Here is a 16,936-nt window from a genome sequence, read left to right on the forward strand (position 1 = left end):
CCTTGTGGGGTATTCTTTATTTCCTCTTCAAAGCTGTCAGAAGGAGACAGTTCCGTACTGCCCAAATATCTACACTGATCTGTATCGATTCCTTCTTTTTTTAAATTACAAACATCCTGTCTGATATAATACACACTAGGAGTAGATGCACAGTGAACTACATGAAGGATGAACTCAGAGGGGCGATTCAGTTCCACAAACTCAAAATCATTTCAGAAAAATTTGGATTTGGAAGCTATCTCTCTCTCTCTCTCTCTCTCTCTCTATAAGCAACACCCCCCCCCCCAAAAAAAACCACTGCAAAAACACTCTGACAACATGGCGAGCGTTGGCCTCCTCACCTCTGCACGGTGCATATACTAATATGGAATAAACCATTCGACAATAATCAAGTTCTGCTGCAGCACCGCTGGCCGTTTGTTTGGTATGCATGCAGTCACCTGATCCCCTGACTTCACTTGACTATTTTTAGGAGGTTTTTCTAACTTTGTGGATGCTGCGGTTTGTTGAATATTCACTGATTATGATGGGGAGGGATGAATGTGGACCTTGTGATGCATGGAATCAACCGCTAATGCTATCCTTATGCTACACTACGCCGCCATGCCAGCTCCAAATCCTCTCTGTCTCTCTTGGCTCCGAGGAGACGCCACTTGGCTTTGACTCTCCACTCTGATACTTGCGCTCTCTTCTCTCTCTCTCTCTCTCTCTCTCTCTCTCTCTCTAGCTCTCGCTCTCTCTCTGACTCTCTCCCTCACTCTCACTCTCTCTCTGACTCTCGCTCTCTCTCTGACTCTCTCCCTCACTCTCACTCTCTCTCTGACTCTCGCTCTCTCTCTGACTCTCTCCCTCACTCTTACTCTCTCTCTGACTCTCGTTCTCTCTCATTCTCTCGCACGCACGCACGCACGCACGCACACACACGCACACACACGCACACACACGCACACACACACACATTACAGCTAAGTTTCTTATTTGGAGTTATTTTTTTGATGTGCTCTCAGAAGAAACCTTGTGTTACCATGTAACAGGACAGCCATACAATGACATACTGGCCTGCTGGTGAGGCTTTGTGTGTGTGCGTGCGTGCGTGCAGGTTTATGTTCAAACAAATATGAATCAAAGTGAATTCCGGAACACAGGTCAGTTCCTGGGATGTTTGCCTGTGCAAAGAGCGTGTAGAGAAGAGAGAGAGAGAGAGCGAGAGAGAGACAGAGCAAGAGACAGAGCGAGAGAGAGAGGACTAAAGCAAAGGCCCACTCTCCATCCACTTCCTCTCCTCCTCCTCCTCCACAGAGTGTGCCAGCAACCTGCAGCCTCACTCCCACACACTGAGCCTCATCTCACCCACACAGCACAGCCAGCCACTGCCTTCCTCTCCTCCTTCCACTCCCTCTCTCTCTCTCTCTCTCTCTCTCTCTCTCTCTCTCTCTCCCCCTCTCCCCCTCTCTCTCTCTCTCTCTCTCTCAGATCTACGCACACGCAGTACGCAACCACATTGACTTTGCTGTGCATAAGAAGATCCGATCCCCCCATCAGTGGCACATTCTGTTTGTTTACAGTATTTCAGAGCACTTAAGCCTTCTTCTCCTTCTTTAAATGCTACACACACACACACACACACACACATTTGAAGATTGGGAAGACACACATACACACACTCACGCACACACGCACGGTGTTCACCGGGGGCTTTGGGTGTATGTCCGTCTCCGCTCGGCACCACTGGAGCATGCGGCGCTCTGTGCGTTTGAGGAAATGCGTTTGGACAGGGACAGATGAACTGGCTGTTGCCGGGATCTTGAACCTGTGACCTTTTCGCTTAGAGAATCTTCCCGGCGCGGGAATCTGGGAAAAACACGCCGGGGCCGCCGGGGCCTCTCGGATGCGATGCCCATGGCTGCTGCAACTCTTTAAATATAGAGGACTTTGGGTCAAAAGGGAAATGATTAGAGGAGAGAGGAGGACACTTGAGGGGCAGGTGAGTCATGTCAGCCCGTCTTGACTTGGCTCTGAGGAAGCGTGTGCGGCTGTTAACGGCAGGAATAAAAGGAGGACTTAGTAAAAAAGGAGTAATTGTTAAAAGAGGAGTACTTATTTAAAAAAAAAATGACTTATTAGCTGTCTCTTCCCTCATTAGAGACACCGCAAAGGAAGGCAGGACAATATTTCACACTTGGAGTGCAGATCTGACTTCCTAGTGTGTGTGTGTGTCTTTCTGTGTGTGTGTGTGTGTGTGTGTGTGTGTGTGTGTGTGTGTGCGCGCGCACGCCCGCGTGTGTGAGTGCATGCGCGCGCGCATCCTCGAATAATTAGCTCTCATTATGAATCTCCTGTAACTCTAAACACGTTCTCGGAGGATTGGCTTTTCCACTGTTTTCCCCTCATGATAATTGCCGACATCAGGAAACTAATTTCTCTCTTCTGCCCTGACTCCCATTCGCCTTCTCCATCCATCCATCCCTCCCTCCCTCCCTCCCTCCCTCCCTCCCTCCATCCCCATCTCGCTCCCTCGCTGGCTTCTTTCACTTCGGCCCAACACCTATTATCATTGATAAATAATTATTTCAATCAAGATAGAGTATCGATTCCTGGATACAGTGGACAGTTATCTGAAGCGTTGATATGAACAGCACTGGACAGCGCTAAGTCAAATCAACAGTACTGACCGGGCTGTTTGCTGAAGATTGATATATCTGTACAGTATACCGTATATATGTAATATACAGTATATCTGTATCTATATATCTATATGTATGACCTCATCAGACATAATAGCATAATTAATACCTCTGTGCGCTGGCTTGTGTTTGACTGGTGCTCTGCAGGGGGCGTCCAACTCCTTCACTCTGCAGCTCCTCAGCTCTGTGGTACTTTTGTTGTTGCTGCTGTTCTCATCCATTAGATCTAGGGAATTTGGAAACCAAGTCAACGCCTTGGACTCTTTGCTATGTTCCTCAAACCATTGTGAGCATTTTTTCGCAGTGTGGCAGGGTGCATTATCCTGCTGAAAGAAGCCACTGCCTTCAGGGAATACTGCTGCCATGAAGGGGTGTACTTGGTCTGCAACAATGTGTAGGTAGTTGGTACGTGTCAAAGTAACATCCACATGAATACCAGGACCCAAGGTTTCCCAGCAGAACATTGACCAGAGCATCACACTATCTCAGCCGGCTTGCTTTCTTCTCATAGTGCATCCTGGTGCCATCTCTTCCCCAGGTAAACGATGCACATGCATCCGGCCATCCATGTGATGTAAAAGAAAACATGATTCATCAGACCAGGACACCTTCTTCCATTGAACCATGGTCCAGGTCTGAAGCTCACGTGCCCATTGTAGGAGCTCTCAGTGGTGGACAGGGCTCAGCATGGACACTCTGACCGGTCTGCGGCTACGCAGCCCTATACGCAGCAAACTGTAATGCACTGTGTCTTCTGACACCTTTCTATCATAGCAGCATTAACGTTTTTAGCAATTTACACCCTTGACAGGTTCCATTGCAACAAGATGATCAATTTTATTCACTTGACCAGTCAGTGATGTTGTGGCTGATCCGTGTATAAAAAAGCGAGTAAATTGGCAAAAAAATATGAAGCTGGTTATCATGTATTTTTTTCAATTTTATTTGTTTACTTGTGGTAAAATGACCAGCATCAGCACCAGCATCAATAGATGGGAGTCCAGCCGCCAGAACCCCCCCCACCCCCTAGAGCATAATTAAGATGATTTATGATGACATGGTACTGTACATTCTTGCATTACAAGCGCTCTAGTTTTCTCCTCCTGCATCTGTATTGCATTGTGTTGCATCTCGGGGATGCAGCAGCGATGCATCTCACAGCTCAGCTGATTAGGGATGCAGTGTCTGCGTGTAACATAGGCGTAGATTTCACGGGGGTGCTGCAGGGGATACATCCCCCTTAATATTTAGAACACGTGCAGCCCTCCTCAGTTAAAACATGAAATTACATATATAAAGTCTAACCATCAAATCTACCATACATTTATGCAGAAAAGGCACAAATCGGTGCATACAAATTCACCAGAATGCGGGAAATAAATTAAGTGTGTGTGTGTGTGTGTGTGTGTGTGTGTGTGTGTTTGTGTTTGTGTTTGTGTGTGCAGGTGACGCCAAAAGAGATAAAGGCCGCGTTGTAAATTCAGAGCTTAGTGCCGTTGCTAAACTGAGGAGGAGGGGAGCGGGCTGATTAATCTCCTCACAAGCAGACAGGTTAGGTAATCCCCGATAAAAGACGGTCGCAGCTCTGTTTGTACACAAGTTTTGATATGTGTGTGTGTGTGTGTGTGTGTGTGTGTGTGTGTGTGTGTGTGTGTGTATGCATGAGCAGGCTTGTAGTTGTCTTTTTGGGTGGTGTCAGAGCGCGTGTTGCGGAGGAAACGAGCAGTGGGCGGAACGACGGAGTGGACAGCAGGGAGTGGGATGTCGCCATTAGACGCTGCATCATTAGCTCCAGTCAGAGCTCAGATTAAAGTCTCTGCAGCGTCTCGCGCAGATCCCTCGTGTCTCTCTCACAAATAAAAAAAAAAACCCACCAACCTTCAGGCCCGGATCGCTTTTTGTCCAGACGGAGGGCTGAAAATAGGAATGAGTGTATAATCCTTGAATTATTAAAAGTGATTCTGGGAAAAAAAAAATAGATTTTCCATGTTTATGTCTCTCACAACGTACGGACACATGTGTGACCAGGTCTATGAATAAATAAGTGTTGATTTGGTTATGAACATCCAAATACATACACTGTATCTAGAGGGATATCTATCCTTTTTAATCTGGCACGGCCAACTTTGAAACAAAATGAAGTATTGAAGCATCGCAATGTGTTTCATATGGATTCTAGTGAGATAGATAGACAGACGGACGGACGGACGGACGGACGGACGGACGGATAGATAGATAGATAGACAGATAGCTAGAGAGAGAGAGAGATAGATAGACAGAGAGATAGATGGACAGACAGACAGACAGACAGATGTATGACTGTGTTATTAATTTATTACTATTAACAACACTTTTGACAGCTCACTGTTACGTCATGTTTTCCTTTGCACATTTTTACTCTCTCCATGTGGAAGAGAGTATTATTGGCTGGAAGGTGCTAAAAAGGTGACAAACCAATGCGGCATCGATGGGCGGAGGCGTAGATTCATTACTATCAGCCTGCTGCATGAGGCCGGTCTGCTTCTAAAAGATATAGAGAGATATATACATATATACAGTATATATATATATATATATATCTTTATTTTTAATTTTTATATATATATTTATATATATATATATATTAGAAGGAATACAATGAACAGAGTTTGCACAATCTTTTAGGATTCTCTTCAAGGACACAGATGTTCATTATACACACGAAACATGAAGAAAAAAAAAAGTCAATCAGATGAATGGAACCAGATTTCTGATGAGATAAAGTCGTAAACTTGTATCCTACACCCGAAGGAAAATGTGTAAGAAGTGAACTTATGAATTGTGAAAGGTTCCCTCACGTGCTATATTTCTTTGTTGTCGGGTTCTTTTTCTGTCCCTGGAGCAATTCCGCGAAGCGGCGTTGAGCGCACAAGAGCACATCGCGGCCCCCGAGGGAGAGCGATAGAAGCAAGCGAACGAGTGGAATGAGTGGAATACAAAGAAGAGGGAATCTGGACACCGGGGCGCAGGCGACCCGCTCGTTCACACACGGTTCTTTTACAGTTTATGTATTTTTGTTTTCACTGCCTCGTGGCCCTTTTCATAATCACAACTTATTGCCCTGATAAAGAAATGTAGTAAAACTGAAAGCCTAACGTGTGGGCATCACAACACTTTTTATTTTCTTACACTGCAGAAGTTAGCACCGTACATGGGTTTCACACGTGCCACACATGGGGTTTCATGCAACTTGTCCCAAAAACACTAAATAAATATAATAATATATTTATTTTCATGTCACTTGAGGTGGGAAGTGGTTAAATGTTAGATTTTGCGGGTTTTAGGGGTGTGAGATAGGTCTTACGCTGCCGTTCTTCTCAATGATGCGTAGCTTACGGAGCTAGTCCTGTCAGACAACTTGACGGTGCCACGTGCTTCCACGCCCTTATGGGCACGGCCTATTTAAGCAGTCACTCCTGCTGTGTCTGCTTTTTTGCCTACTTTTCTGCCTGCTTTACTGCCGGCTTTGCTGTTTTCTTGCTGCGCTCCCTCCACCTACCCCTGCATCCACCTGTTGGGTTCTACTCTTCCATCCAACGGGGGGATTCAAGCTCATCACTCGATATTTCTAGCTCACTAAGTGCCTACGTGATGAGCAGTAGATCCAAGTAGACGCCAAACTCAAATAAAAAAATAATAAAAAATGACGATGATTTCAAAATAAATCTCAGAGTTTCCTATCAGAACTGCTATTAAAATTTCAGTCACCGTTCGTTATAGTTGGCAATGATGTTCTGATTTGCTGAGTTTGCCGTTTGCAAAACTCTGGCTGATTCCGCCCTCTTCACTAATGTATGGATATAGCCTGTATTTGGTATGTTTCCATGACCTAATGTGTGTGTGTTAGGATTTAATATCTGTTACATGTGTTACCATGGTGACGTGGTGAGATGTTTGTGCTGCAGTGTTGAGGGAAACGCAGCAGGTGGGAGCTTGTTTCTGTTTATAATATGACTTAGTCGCCAGTTGTATTTCATTTTTGGTGCCACCTTTTTCTCCAACACACACACGCACACATGCACGCACGCATGCACGCACACACACACACACACACACACACACACACACACATTCTTGTACTGGTATTAAAGTAAGGTCTGAGTAAATACACCTGGTAATTGAGGACCCAGGTTTCTGGTGCACTTCTAAACGAAAAAAATTGTCAGTTCGGAGACCGGTCCTCACAAGTATAGTCACACACACACACACACACACACACACACACACACACACACACACACACACAACGTTCAACGCTCATGCAGGGTCTCAGCAGCATTTTCACTGGATTATTGTTTTGGAACTTTGAAAGAATTCCCGATCATTGGTTCTCGTCCCATCTTGTGGATTACTTTTGCCATGGCAAGATGCACACACACGCGCGCGCACACGCGCACACACACACGAACGCGTGTACACACACAACGCCAACACACACAGCTGGTGGTTTCTGTAGCCTTTCTCTGCCATGGCGCTGTTCACCCTGCAGCAGCAACAAACAATCACAGTTTCAGTATCGAGGGACAGACGACAGATTCAGATTCGGATTCGGATTCGGATTCCATCCACTGCAGCCGTTTCCCAAACAGCTGCTGGATAACGACCACCTCCTTTCTACAGATTAACATCTTGTGCGGACGGATTGAAATGTTTCACAGATGAATGACGATTTCCTCCAGATGTTCCTTTTGACCACTGCTGATAGATATTTTAATTGAGCAAAAACACAGGTTTTGCAAAAAGCACAGTTCTGTTTTGCAACACTAACCGGAATCAACGTGATTATCTCGGCGCCCTGAGTGCCTCGCTCTCCCCACCTAGCCGCACATTATCAAAGCGCTGACCGACCCAGACACAAAATTGGGGGGCAAAGTGACGTGCGTGGAGCTGTGGACGTGTCCAAGGCCCCAGATCTCCGTGGTTGGGCTTTTGGGATCCAGTCAGGTTGTAAATGGAGGAGGGGACGCGCGTCATTAGCCGCTGCAATCACCCACCGTCTTTAATCATGGGTGGACCGCAGCCGCCGCCGCCGCCACCGCCGCCGCCGTTCAATCACCTCTCCCATTTAAATATTTATGCCAGACAAGGATTTCAGGAAACCGGGGAACGTTGTGGGTCATTTGTCCGTGTAATGGTTCTGGCTCGGACAATTTTTGGCGTCGGCCTCTTTCATCTCTGGCGAAATACATTGTGCTCCATCATCACCGGATTCGGAGATTAAGTGCGAGACTGAACATCTGCTAAGGTGTTTTCATGCACGTTACATTTGTTTATGTGGACCATGCAGTTGTGCACAGTATGTGTAGGCCCTGTCCACACACATGGATGGTTGTTTTCTGAAAACTTTGTATCTTCTCTGAATTTTGGTCTCCCATCCGCATGAAACGATGGCCTCCCTCACTGGAAGCTGAGCTTTGGAAAAAAGCAGATTCTTTTCAGAACCCTTGTTTTCCTCCGCGTGCGGAGGGAGTGAAACGGAGCTTCTCGAAAGCGCTGACGTCAGGGCTTTCAGCGTGCGGCGAGAAGCTGCGTCAGACGTTGTGTTGTTCTGCGTGTCTCCGCTAAAAGTTTAAAAGTTTTTCCAACTTTGTAAAAGGCGTCCGCACAGTGTCGTGTATGAATATTATGAGGGAGCTCAGTACGCTGCGTGCTCCGAATGAGCTTCTGTGGTGTCTGACATCAGGTTTTATGGCTTATAGAACCTTACTCCCCTGTCATGCCTGTCATGAGTGTTTTAAATCCTTTTTCCTTTTTTGTTCTCGTGTGGATGGAGAGATTTCCTAAAACACTGTTGGTGTCAACAACATTTTTCTTTTTTTACGGAGGGGGAAAAATTTATTTTCATAAATATCAATATACGTATGGACAGGGTCTAAATGTGTGTGGTATAAGTGGTTTGTGTGTGTGTGTGTGTGTGTGTTGTGTGTGTGTGTGTGTGTGCGTGCGTGCGTATGTGTGTGTGTAAGTCATTTGTAGAGCTCACCTTCTCTTCAGACACCTCCGCCATCCCTCCACCTCCTTCCCTGGCAGCAGCGTGCTTCTAATGGTTTAGCCGTGTGTGTGTGTGTGTGTGTGTGTGTGTGTGTGTGTGTGTGCGCGCGCGCACACCGACCTCCATTGTGCCGCTGTCTCGCCAGACGCGCCGTGCCTCGCGCCAAGCGTTATCCCTTCTCAGATGATAAAGATGAAAATAAAAAATAAAAAAAATAAAAAGTCAAAAACGGTGAGGGGGAAGATTGGTCGTTAGTGGCGCGAACAGAGAGAAGGTGGAGACTTGGAACAACGGACGAAGAGTGAAAAGAGTCTCTCTCTCCCTCCCCATCTCTGTCTGTCTGTCTTTATTCTTGTAAATGAAATGTCTTACAGTAGACTGGAGGCCCCGCGGGGCTGGAGGCTACGCTGGAGCTGATTCAAAGAGCGAGACGCCTGTCCTAAATGCCGCGATAGACTGAAGGGAGCGAGGCTGCATGTTTACAGCGCCGAGAAGGGGGGGGGGGGGGGGGGACAAAAACAGGAATAGTTGTGGCATTCCCCCCTCTTCATCTGAGCTAAAAAAAAAAAAAAAAACTAGATCAAGACACATCGACACAAACATTCATTCTTCACCCACAGATGATGGCGCGTGACCACCTTCAGCCTTATTAGAAATAGCTTTTTATTTACTACCCTGCACTTCATCGCAGTCTACTTTCTCAAATATGTTCCCCATCATGTCCCCCGTGCCCCATCCCTCATCATGTCTATAATAGTAAAACAGATTGAAAGGGGGAGAGATGAAATGAAAGGCAGAAAATAGGAACTCTAAACACGCTGAAGGCACCAGATATCGGGTTGCCATGGAAATGTTATCTTTCTAGGTGGCGACACGATTTAGAAATATGTACTCTGTTAAGAAATGTTATGTAACATACCTCTCTCGTGTTTTGTCTCTCTCTCGCCCTCCCTCCCTCCCTCGCTCTCTCTCTCTCTCTCTCCCTCTCTATCGCTCCCTCACTGTCAAAGAGCGTTAGAGCACAAATGATTATTAATGTAATAAAACAAATTGGGATGACGGCTGCGTAGCAGAAAGCTCCTCTAAGTGGAGGGGAGGTCCAGCGCTTCCTTCCACCTTCAGCGCGTCCTCCTCTTCTTCCCAGGCCCCGAGCCCCTGAGGCAAATGTCTCTTTTCTGGGCCGAGTTTGGTTCACTACACCCCGACGACTGCCACTCAGGAGGCACGACAGGCGAAGGGGGGGCAGAGGAAGCGGAGGAAGGCAGAAAAAAAGGAGAGGACGAAGGCAGCGGGGAGTAGGAGGTGGAGGAGTGGGCTTACCAACAGGAGAACAGAGGACGGAAGGCGAACGGGGTAGGAGAGGCAGAGGAGTGGGAGGATAGGTGAAGTGCAGAGAGAGGGAGAGAAAGTGAGAGAAGTAAAGGTGGGTGGATGAAGAGAGAGAAAGAGAGGAGGAAGAGGAAGAGGAGGAGGAGGAGGAGAGCATGCAGTCTTCTCTGTTGTCCCTGGCTAAGAATAGCAGCTCTTCTGGTTGCCCCCTGCCCCAGGACAGAACTATCTGAATAAAAGCCTGTATCGCCTCTCATAGCGCCTGGTGTCTCTCAGTGTGTGTGTGTGTGTGTGTGTGTATGTGTGTGTGTGTGTGTGTGTGTGTGTGTGTGTGTGTGTGTGTGTGTGTGTGTGTGTGTGTGTGCGCGCACACTGCATGCATTTTTCTATGTGAATATCTGTGCATGTGTTGGAGCATCCATTGTCTGCTGGCCCTAGGGAAGTAGGTTAAGGCAGAATAACATGACGGGGAGAGACACAGAGAGAGAGAGAGAGAGAAAGCGAGAGAGAGAGAGAGAGAGAGAGACAGAGACAAGAGAGAGATAAAGATGGGGGAGAGAAAGAGAAAGAGAGGGGGTGCTAATTGATGGTGATGATAATAGTCTGCTGAGGAAGTGAGGGACGGCCGAGATTCAATGTTTTGTCCCAGTGAGCAAATAATTCTTTATCTCTGCAGAGCCACCCACCCTTCCCTAACATCCCTCTCTCTTTCTCTCTCTCCCTCTGTCTCTCTCTCTCTCTCTCTCTCTCTCTCTCTCTCTCTCTCTCTCTCTCTCTCGCTCGCTCTGGGTTTCTCCTGCATGTGAGTACCGTGGAACTCTACACAATGAGTCTGGTTAAAAACAAAACAAACAGCAAATGTGTGAAGGGCGAACATCCTCAGCATGAATAAAAGCAGAAGGCCACATGCTTCAAGGGAGTTTTTCCCAAAAAAATAAAAAAGAAAGAAGAATGTACTGTCGAAAAGTGTTGGATGTCAGGGTTAAATCTTTCCCTCGAATAAACAAATAGCTGTGTATTCATGGGCCTAGATGGGGGCTGAAGGGTACAGCGTCCCCTTAGTTCTGTTAGTTAGTGTCCTCACCGTCTTTGTCCCTTTTGTCCCGTGTCTCCTCAGCACTACTTCCTCATTGTGTTCGGTCACGACGGACAGAAGCCTCTGGAGCTGAGGACGGACGAGGAGAGCGAGTGTGATGAATGGGTGGAGGCCATCCAGCAGGCCAGGTACGCTCCCCGACGCACCTTTTGACTCTGACGCTCCCAGCGCAATCGCATTGCCGCAAAACAAGGGCTTGGATGTTGATGTGGCTGGATCTGGAGAACCCAAGCCACCTATTTTGATAATCTTTCCAATAAATTCCATTTGATTTCTTTTTTTTTTTTTTCAAAGAAACAGCTGTGAAGCTTTTAAGTTTGTCCCTGTTTTACTCACCCCTCATGTGGTACGTAGGTAGCTTTAATCCTGGCAGCGGTCCATCCTTTTCTCCACACCTTATCATCAATTGTTCAATATAAGTGGTGGAGGACAAATCAACAGTCAGTGTTCAATGCAGAAACTCACTCATCATTTCAGTTAACCGTGAGCGCCAGCAAACTTTAGCCATAAAAACAAAATGTCATTTTTCGAAACAACATAATTTTCAAAATCCGGCGGCTTTTGCATCACATTAGCCTTAACTGTAATGTGGAGTGAGTTTTTGCACTGAAAACAGATAATGGATTTGTCCCCCATTACTTGTATTGAACCCTTGCTGTTGGGATGGGGCCATGCGTCCGGATTGGAGAAAAGGCTGGGCCGCTGCAGGAATGAACCCTACCTCTGTACTACATGAGGGGTGGGGATCAAACACTTCAGATTAAATATCTCCTTTCCGAGCGAGACCTGACCAAGATGGCATGCCAAATACAACCTTACAGAAGAATAAAAAGAAGGAATGAGACAGCAGGTGTACAGAACTCCAGTTCGTGGAAAACAGTGGCACAGGCATTGAACTCACCCAAGGAGACCAGATTATTAACATGTTGTGTGTTTTGGAGGTTATTCCACGAGCGAGGCGCTAAATACAAGCTCAAAACAAACCCTCCGACCCTGATAGAGGAGCCATTGTGTTGTCCTGAAAAGCATGCATGCAGAGCCAGACTTAACAATGCTATACATCCAATAATAGTCCTTAAATTAAGTGTTGAATAGTGTAAATAGAAAAAGACGTGAAAAAAAGCGTTTCGAGTGCATTTATATCAATAGTTTTGTTTTCTTAGGTCATAATTATACCAGAAAGGATGCATTGTTTCATTTTCTCATCCAGTTATATTTATGCTTAACATTTCCTTATTACGAAACAACAGAAACCTTATTCGTCAAATGTGCACGACTGAAAGTTTAATTACATATTCTGATTTCTGACACCGTGATCACACAGTCCTCCATGCATGTCTCCTCCCCGCTAACGCCCACAACTGACTGGGGCAGGCAGTCGTTGAAACTGTTCGATGACAGTAAAGAGCATGAGAGACGATGGTGGTCATTTGAAATTACATCCAGCCCCATCGATTTTTAGCTGCTTCCAGAGTTCCAGAGTCCCCCAGTTTCTTATTTTTCTCCACAATGTGCTTACGGATTCGGTTCCATAGAAGTTCTGACCTTTCCCCTTCCAACATCTGTGTAAAATGTGGCACCTTTTTCTTCTGTGCGTGCTCACTTTTCGCCAATGAGGCTCTGGTATCACATTAAATTGGACACTGCGGCAGGTTTACCTGCCACACGCCACCCAAGAGGCGTTTTCGGGGATCTCCGGCACAGAGACACAGACGACCGGGTTTCAGACACAGTTTATTGTGGAACAAGCCCAGGAGCAGATGGACGCGTGTCAATGACAAGGCTCCTCTCCTGAGTGTGTGCGGGGATGGGGGATTTACCTGTTGCTCATTAGACCAACCAACAAGCAACAAGTATGCAGCCACATTGATCCTGGGCCCCAATTACCTAGACCCAGAACAGGTGTGGCTGCTCAAACCACACCATCCCCACACCACATAGAGAGAATCCCTGACCCACCCCACCAAGCAGAGACAAAGAAATACAAAAAATGCCCGGACTCTGACACAGGGTTTCTATATCGTTCCTTTAATAAATATAACTCTGGCCTCTCAAACAGGGTTCCCATACCTAAGACCAACAAAATGTCCAACAAAAGAAACTGGTCCCCCTTCCCAGGGAACTGGTTCCCCGGCACAGTCTGGTCCACTGACGACCCTCCCCCAGGGCGACAACAGACTTCCCTCCTTCCTCCCAAAGCGTGGTGCCTTGGGCTGCGATGCTGGTGTGGCAGGGCTTGGTTGTTATGAGGAAAGCTTGGAGGGGTGGCCTGGCTTGCTGCATGGTCACGGCGGTGGCTGCTGGGCAGAGCAGCTAGCTGCCAGCGGTTGGTTGCTGCGGCTGCGTCTCCCTCAGTCTTCCACCGGACACCCTGGGTGCTGCTGCTGCCAGTCGGGAGAGGGCTGCTGCTGTGTCCCTTCCCGGTCCCGGGGAGTCCCTGTTCATCTGCCAGTGTGGCAGTTTTGCCTACCACACGGAGGCAAAACTGCACAGAGACACAGACAATGGGGTTTCAGACACACAGTTTATTGTAGAAAGTGGGCTATGTGGAATAAGCCCAGGAGCAGATGGACACGTGTCAATGACAAGGGCTCCTCTCCTGAGTGTGTGTGGGGATGGGAGTTTTACCTGTTGCAGTCACACTGATCCTGGGCCCCAATTGCCTAGACCCAGGACAGGTGTCGCTACTCAAACCACACTATCCCCACACGACAGACACATTCAGTGACCATACTTTGTTTTATTTGACTTTTTTTCACTTTCACTTTTATTTGAGACTGTTGCATGGTTCCCGTATTTGGCGCACACCTCATTTAAAAGTGCCGATTCACACCTGTCGAAAATGAAATAAACTAAAGGGATGAGAATGGTCTGTGGTGGTGTCTTTAGGCTCCAATTGAATAATCTTTAGGTTCTCGTTTTGTTTCCAGTTATTCTGACATTATCATTGAACGTGAGGTGCTGATGCAGAAGTACATCCACCTGGTTCAGATCGTGGAGACTGAGAAGGTGGCGGCCAACCAGCTCCGCACTCAGCTGGAGGACCAGGACACTGAGATCGAGAGGCTCAAAGCAGAGGTGCTGCTCATACGCACGCATGCACGCACGCACGCACACACACACACACACATGTGCGCACGCACACACACAAAAACCAAGTAGTGTTTCTGTGTAGTGTATGCTCACAGATCTGTGTGTGGCTGGTGAGGAGTGGGTGCGAGCAGCGGTCAGTCAGGCTGCACGAGCGGCCATCATGCTTATCCACCGCACCACGATCTGTTCAGCTATCACCACTGTCTGTCTGTCTGTCTCTCTGTCTCTCAGAAAGATGTCTCTCCCTCTCTTTGTAATCCCCAATAAGACAGACAGACACACACACACACACACACACACACACACACACACACACACACACACATAATTACCTTATCACTTTTAATCAAAATTAATTACAATCTGTTCATCACAGCACCCCGCACACACACACATGCAGACGTACACACACACACACACACACACACACGCACAGACACACACACACACACACACACACACACACACACACACACACACACATGCAAACATACACACACAAGCAGACACACACACAAACACAAACACACTAACAGCAGGTTGTTACTGATTTGTGGTCGTTAAATCAATGTCTATAATCGCTCTGTGAAATAAACAAGAGAGCTCACCATCAGGTTATTGTAACACTTCTGAGAGAAGCCTTCTGAAGTGAAGAGGGAAATTACATAGATACTGTAGCGTATAATCAAGTGTGTGTGTGTGTGTGTGTGTGTGTGTTTATTCATATGCGTGCATACATTTACATGTACATTATATAACATAATAATACAATGAAATACACCAGTTGTGTATGTATTTGTAAGATAGGGTTGAATATATTTTCCAAATTTATTTGTTTTCAGCTGTTCTCAAGCAACACTAAATGTCACAAGGAGAAAAATGGGTTCCCAACAGCTGACAGCTTTTCTGTATTATTTGGTGGGATTAATAATCATCCAGGCAAAAGAAAGCCATTAATGTTAATCAATATCAGAATGAACATAATATACATTTCGCGTGCAGTGTGAATTTCATTATAGCTGTGACTCCTGCAGAGAATATGAAATGCCAAGCTCATTGCCTGTGAGCTGTCTGCTGAGAACAGCCCCATGGAAGTGATATTTGAGAATTGTTGATTGTATAAACAAACAAAATTTGTTAAAGCAAGTCATTTTGCGTTGCCAAAATCATTCTATTTAGCTGAGAGGGATTCCATATTCTGTTTGCGCTCAGAAGCTGCTGGTATGCCAGACCTTCTGTAGCCAAACAATGTTTGATAATAGTAATAAAGTCCATGATCGCTCAAAGTTTACAGAACATTTATTTATTTTAACTTTGAGATTTCAAAGTAACACTGTGCAATCTTGCATCTAAGCCAATACAGTGAACGATTCCAGCGGCCTGCCTGCAATATGCAAATCAACATTTTAACACAGGGCAGGCCTGCGACAGTGGTCTTGTATTATAACAAAATAATAGCATATAAAACATTAGAGATAAGCCAATGCAAAAATTCAATTGATGAAATGGCCTGTAGTAATAGAAAATGTTCTACATACTGTAATCAAACAAAATATGCTGAGGTCCATTATGGATAAACCAGACGGAGGCCTGTCACACATAAAAGAGATATCACCCTAATTAAAACAAAAGGACTTTGTGGCGCTCTGTGTTTATTAATGACAAGAAGCTTTCAGCGTGTTCCACCGGCACATGCATCATGCACAGCTGTTGCATAAACTTACTAAACATGTCTTAAAACATGAAAACATATACATATTAAGAAAGTAAACGTTAGACCAAGATATGGTCTAAATACAGGCCTATACCAATATGTTGTAAATGTTAAAAAAATAAAATCCTGTTTTCCCGTTATTATATTTCCCTGGAAATGGAAAATGGTTGGGATGGGCACTGCCGGAATCCGTTAATCCTTAGCATGTCCTTTTTGCGTGTTTGTGTGTCTTTGTGGGTGTGTGTGTGGGTGTGGGTGTGGGTGTGGATGTGGGTATGTGTGTGCATGTGTGTGTGTTTGTGTGTGTGTGTGTGTGTGTGTGTGTGTGTGTGTGTGTGTGTGTGTGTACCCTAACGTGCACGTGCCTCGTGCTCAGTCAGGCTCAAGCGACTCCTCCATGAGTGCTTCCTGTCGAGGTAGTGAATGTATGTTTACGGATGTGTTTTTTTGTAATTCTCAAATACATTATATTTCGGTTACTTGTCTATATTGGGCAATTAAAATTAGATTTTACTTGCTTTTTATTCCATTTATTTTAATTATTATTTTATACAAATTATTTTCCCATGGAATTATGCTTTCTGGTTGGTCTTTAGTGAAACACACCAAACACCACCATGACAACTTCCCTGTATATGCTAATTCATCCAAATTCATTGAACTCATTCTGATTCTGATTTACATGTATATGATGGCAGTGTATGTGTGCCTTAGCTTGTTCCTTTTGTGTGTGTGTGTGTGTGTGCGTGTGTTATGTGTGTGTGCGTTTGGAATGAAGTGATTTCTCCAGCAGAGCTTCTGTTCACCTCTCTCGGTCTCCATGTTGGAGTCGCATTCGATGGCCGGTCGGAATCACCCGGGTCGGTGCACGAAGCCTCTTGTTTTGATCGGACGCGCGCACACACACACGCACACAAACACACACACACACACACACACACACGTACGCTGCATCCGCGTTGTGTGCTTGACAGGTGCCCAGAGATTGA

The 16,936-nt window shown here is 46.0% G+C and overlaps 1 protein-coding gene across 1 annotated transcript in view; it reads left to right on the forward strand.

Moving 5' to 3' along the window:
• Window positions 1–16,936, forward strand: part of rasgrf2b (Ras protein-specific guanine nucleotide-releasing factor 2b) — a gene marked incomplete at both ends in the record, with an annotated part of 47,710 nt that overhangs the window by 1,235 nt on the left and 29,539 nt on the right. The window contains 2 exons of the mRNA XM_080004055.1: window positions 11,162–11,268; window positions 14,071–14,218. Of these exons, the coding sequence (XP_079860181.1) occupies window positions 11,162–11,268; window positions 14,071–14,218 (255 nt within the window). The remainder of the gene's footprint in view (window positions 1–11,161; window positions 11,269–14,070; window positions 14,219–16,936) is intronic.

The sequence above is a fragment of the Zeus faber genome (genome assembly GCF_960531495.2).
Source record: "Zeus faber genome assembly, chromosome: 7".
NCBI classification, from domain to species: domain Eukaryota; kingdom Metazoa; phylum Chordata; class Actinopteri; order Zeiformes; family Zeidae; genus Zeus; species Zeus faber.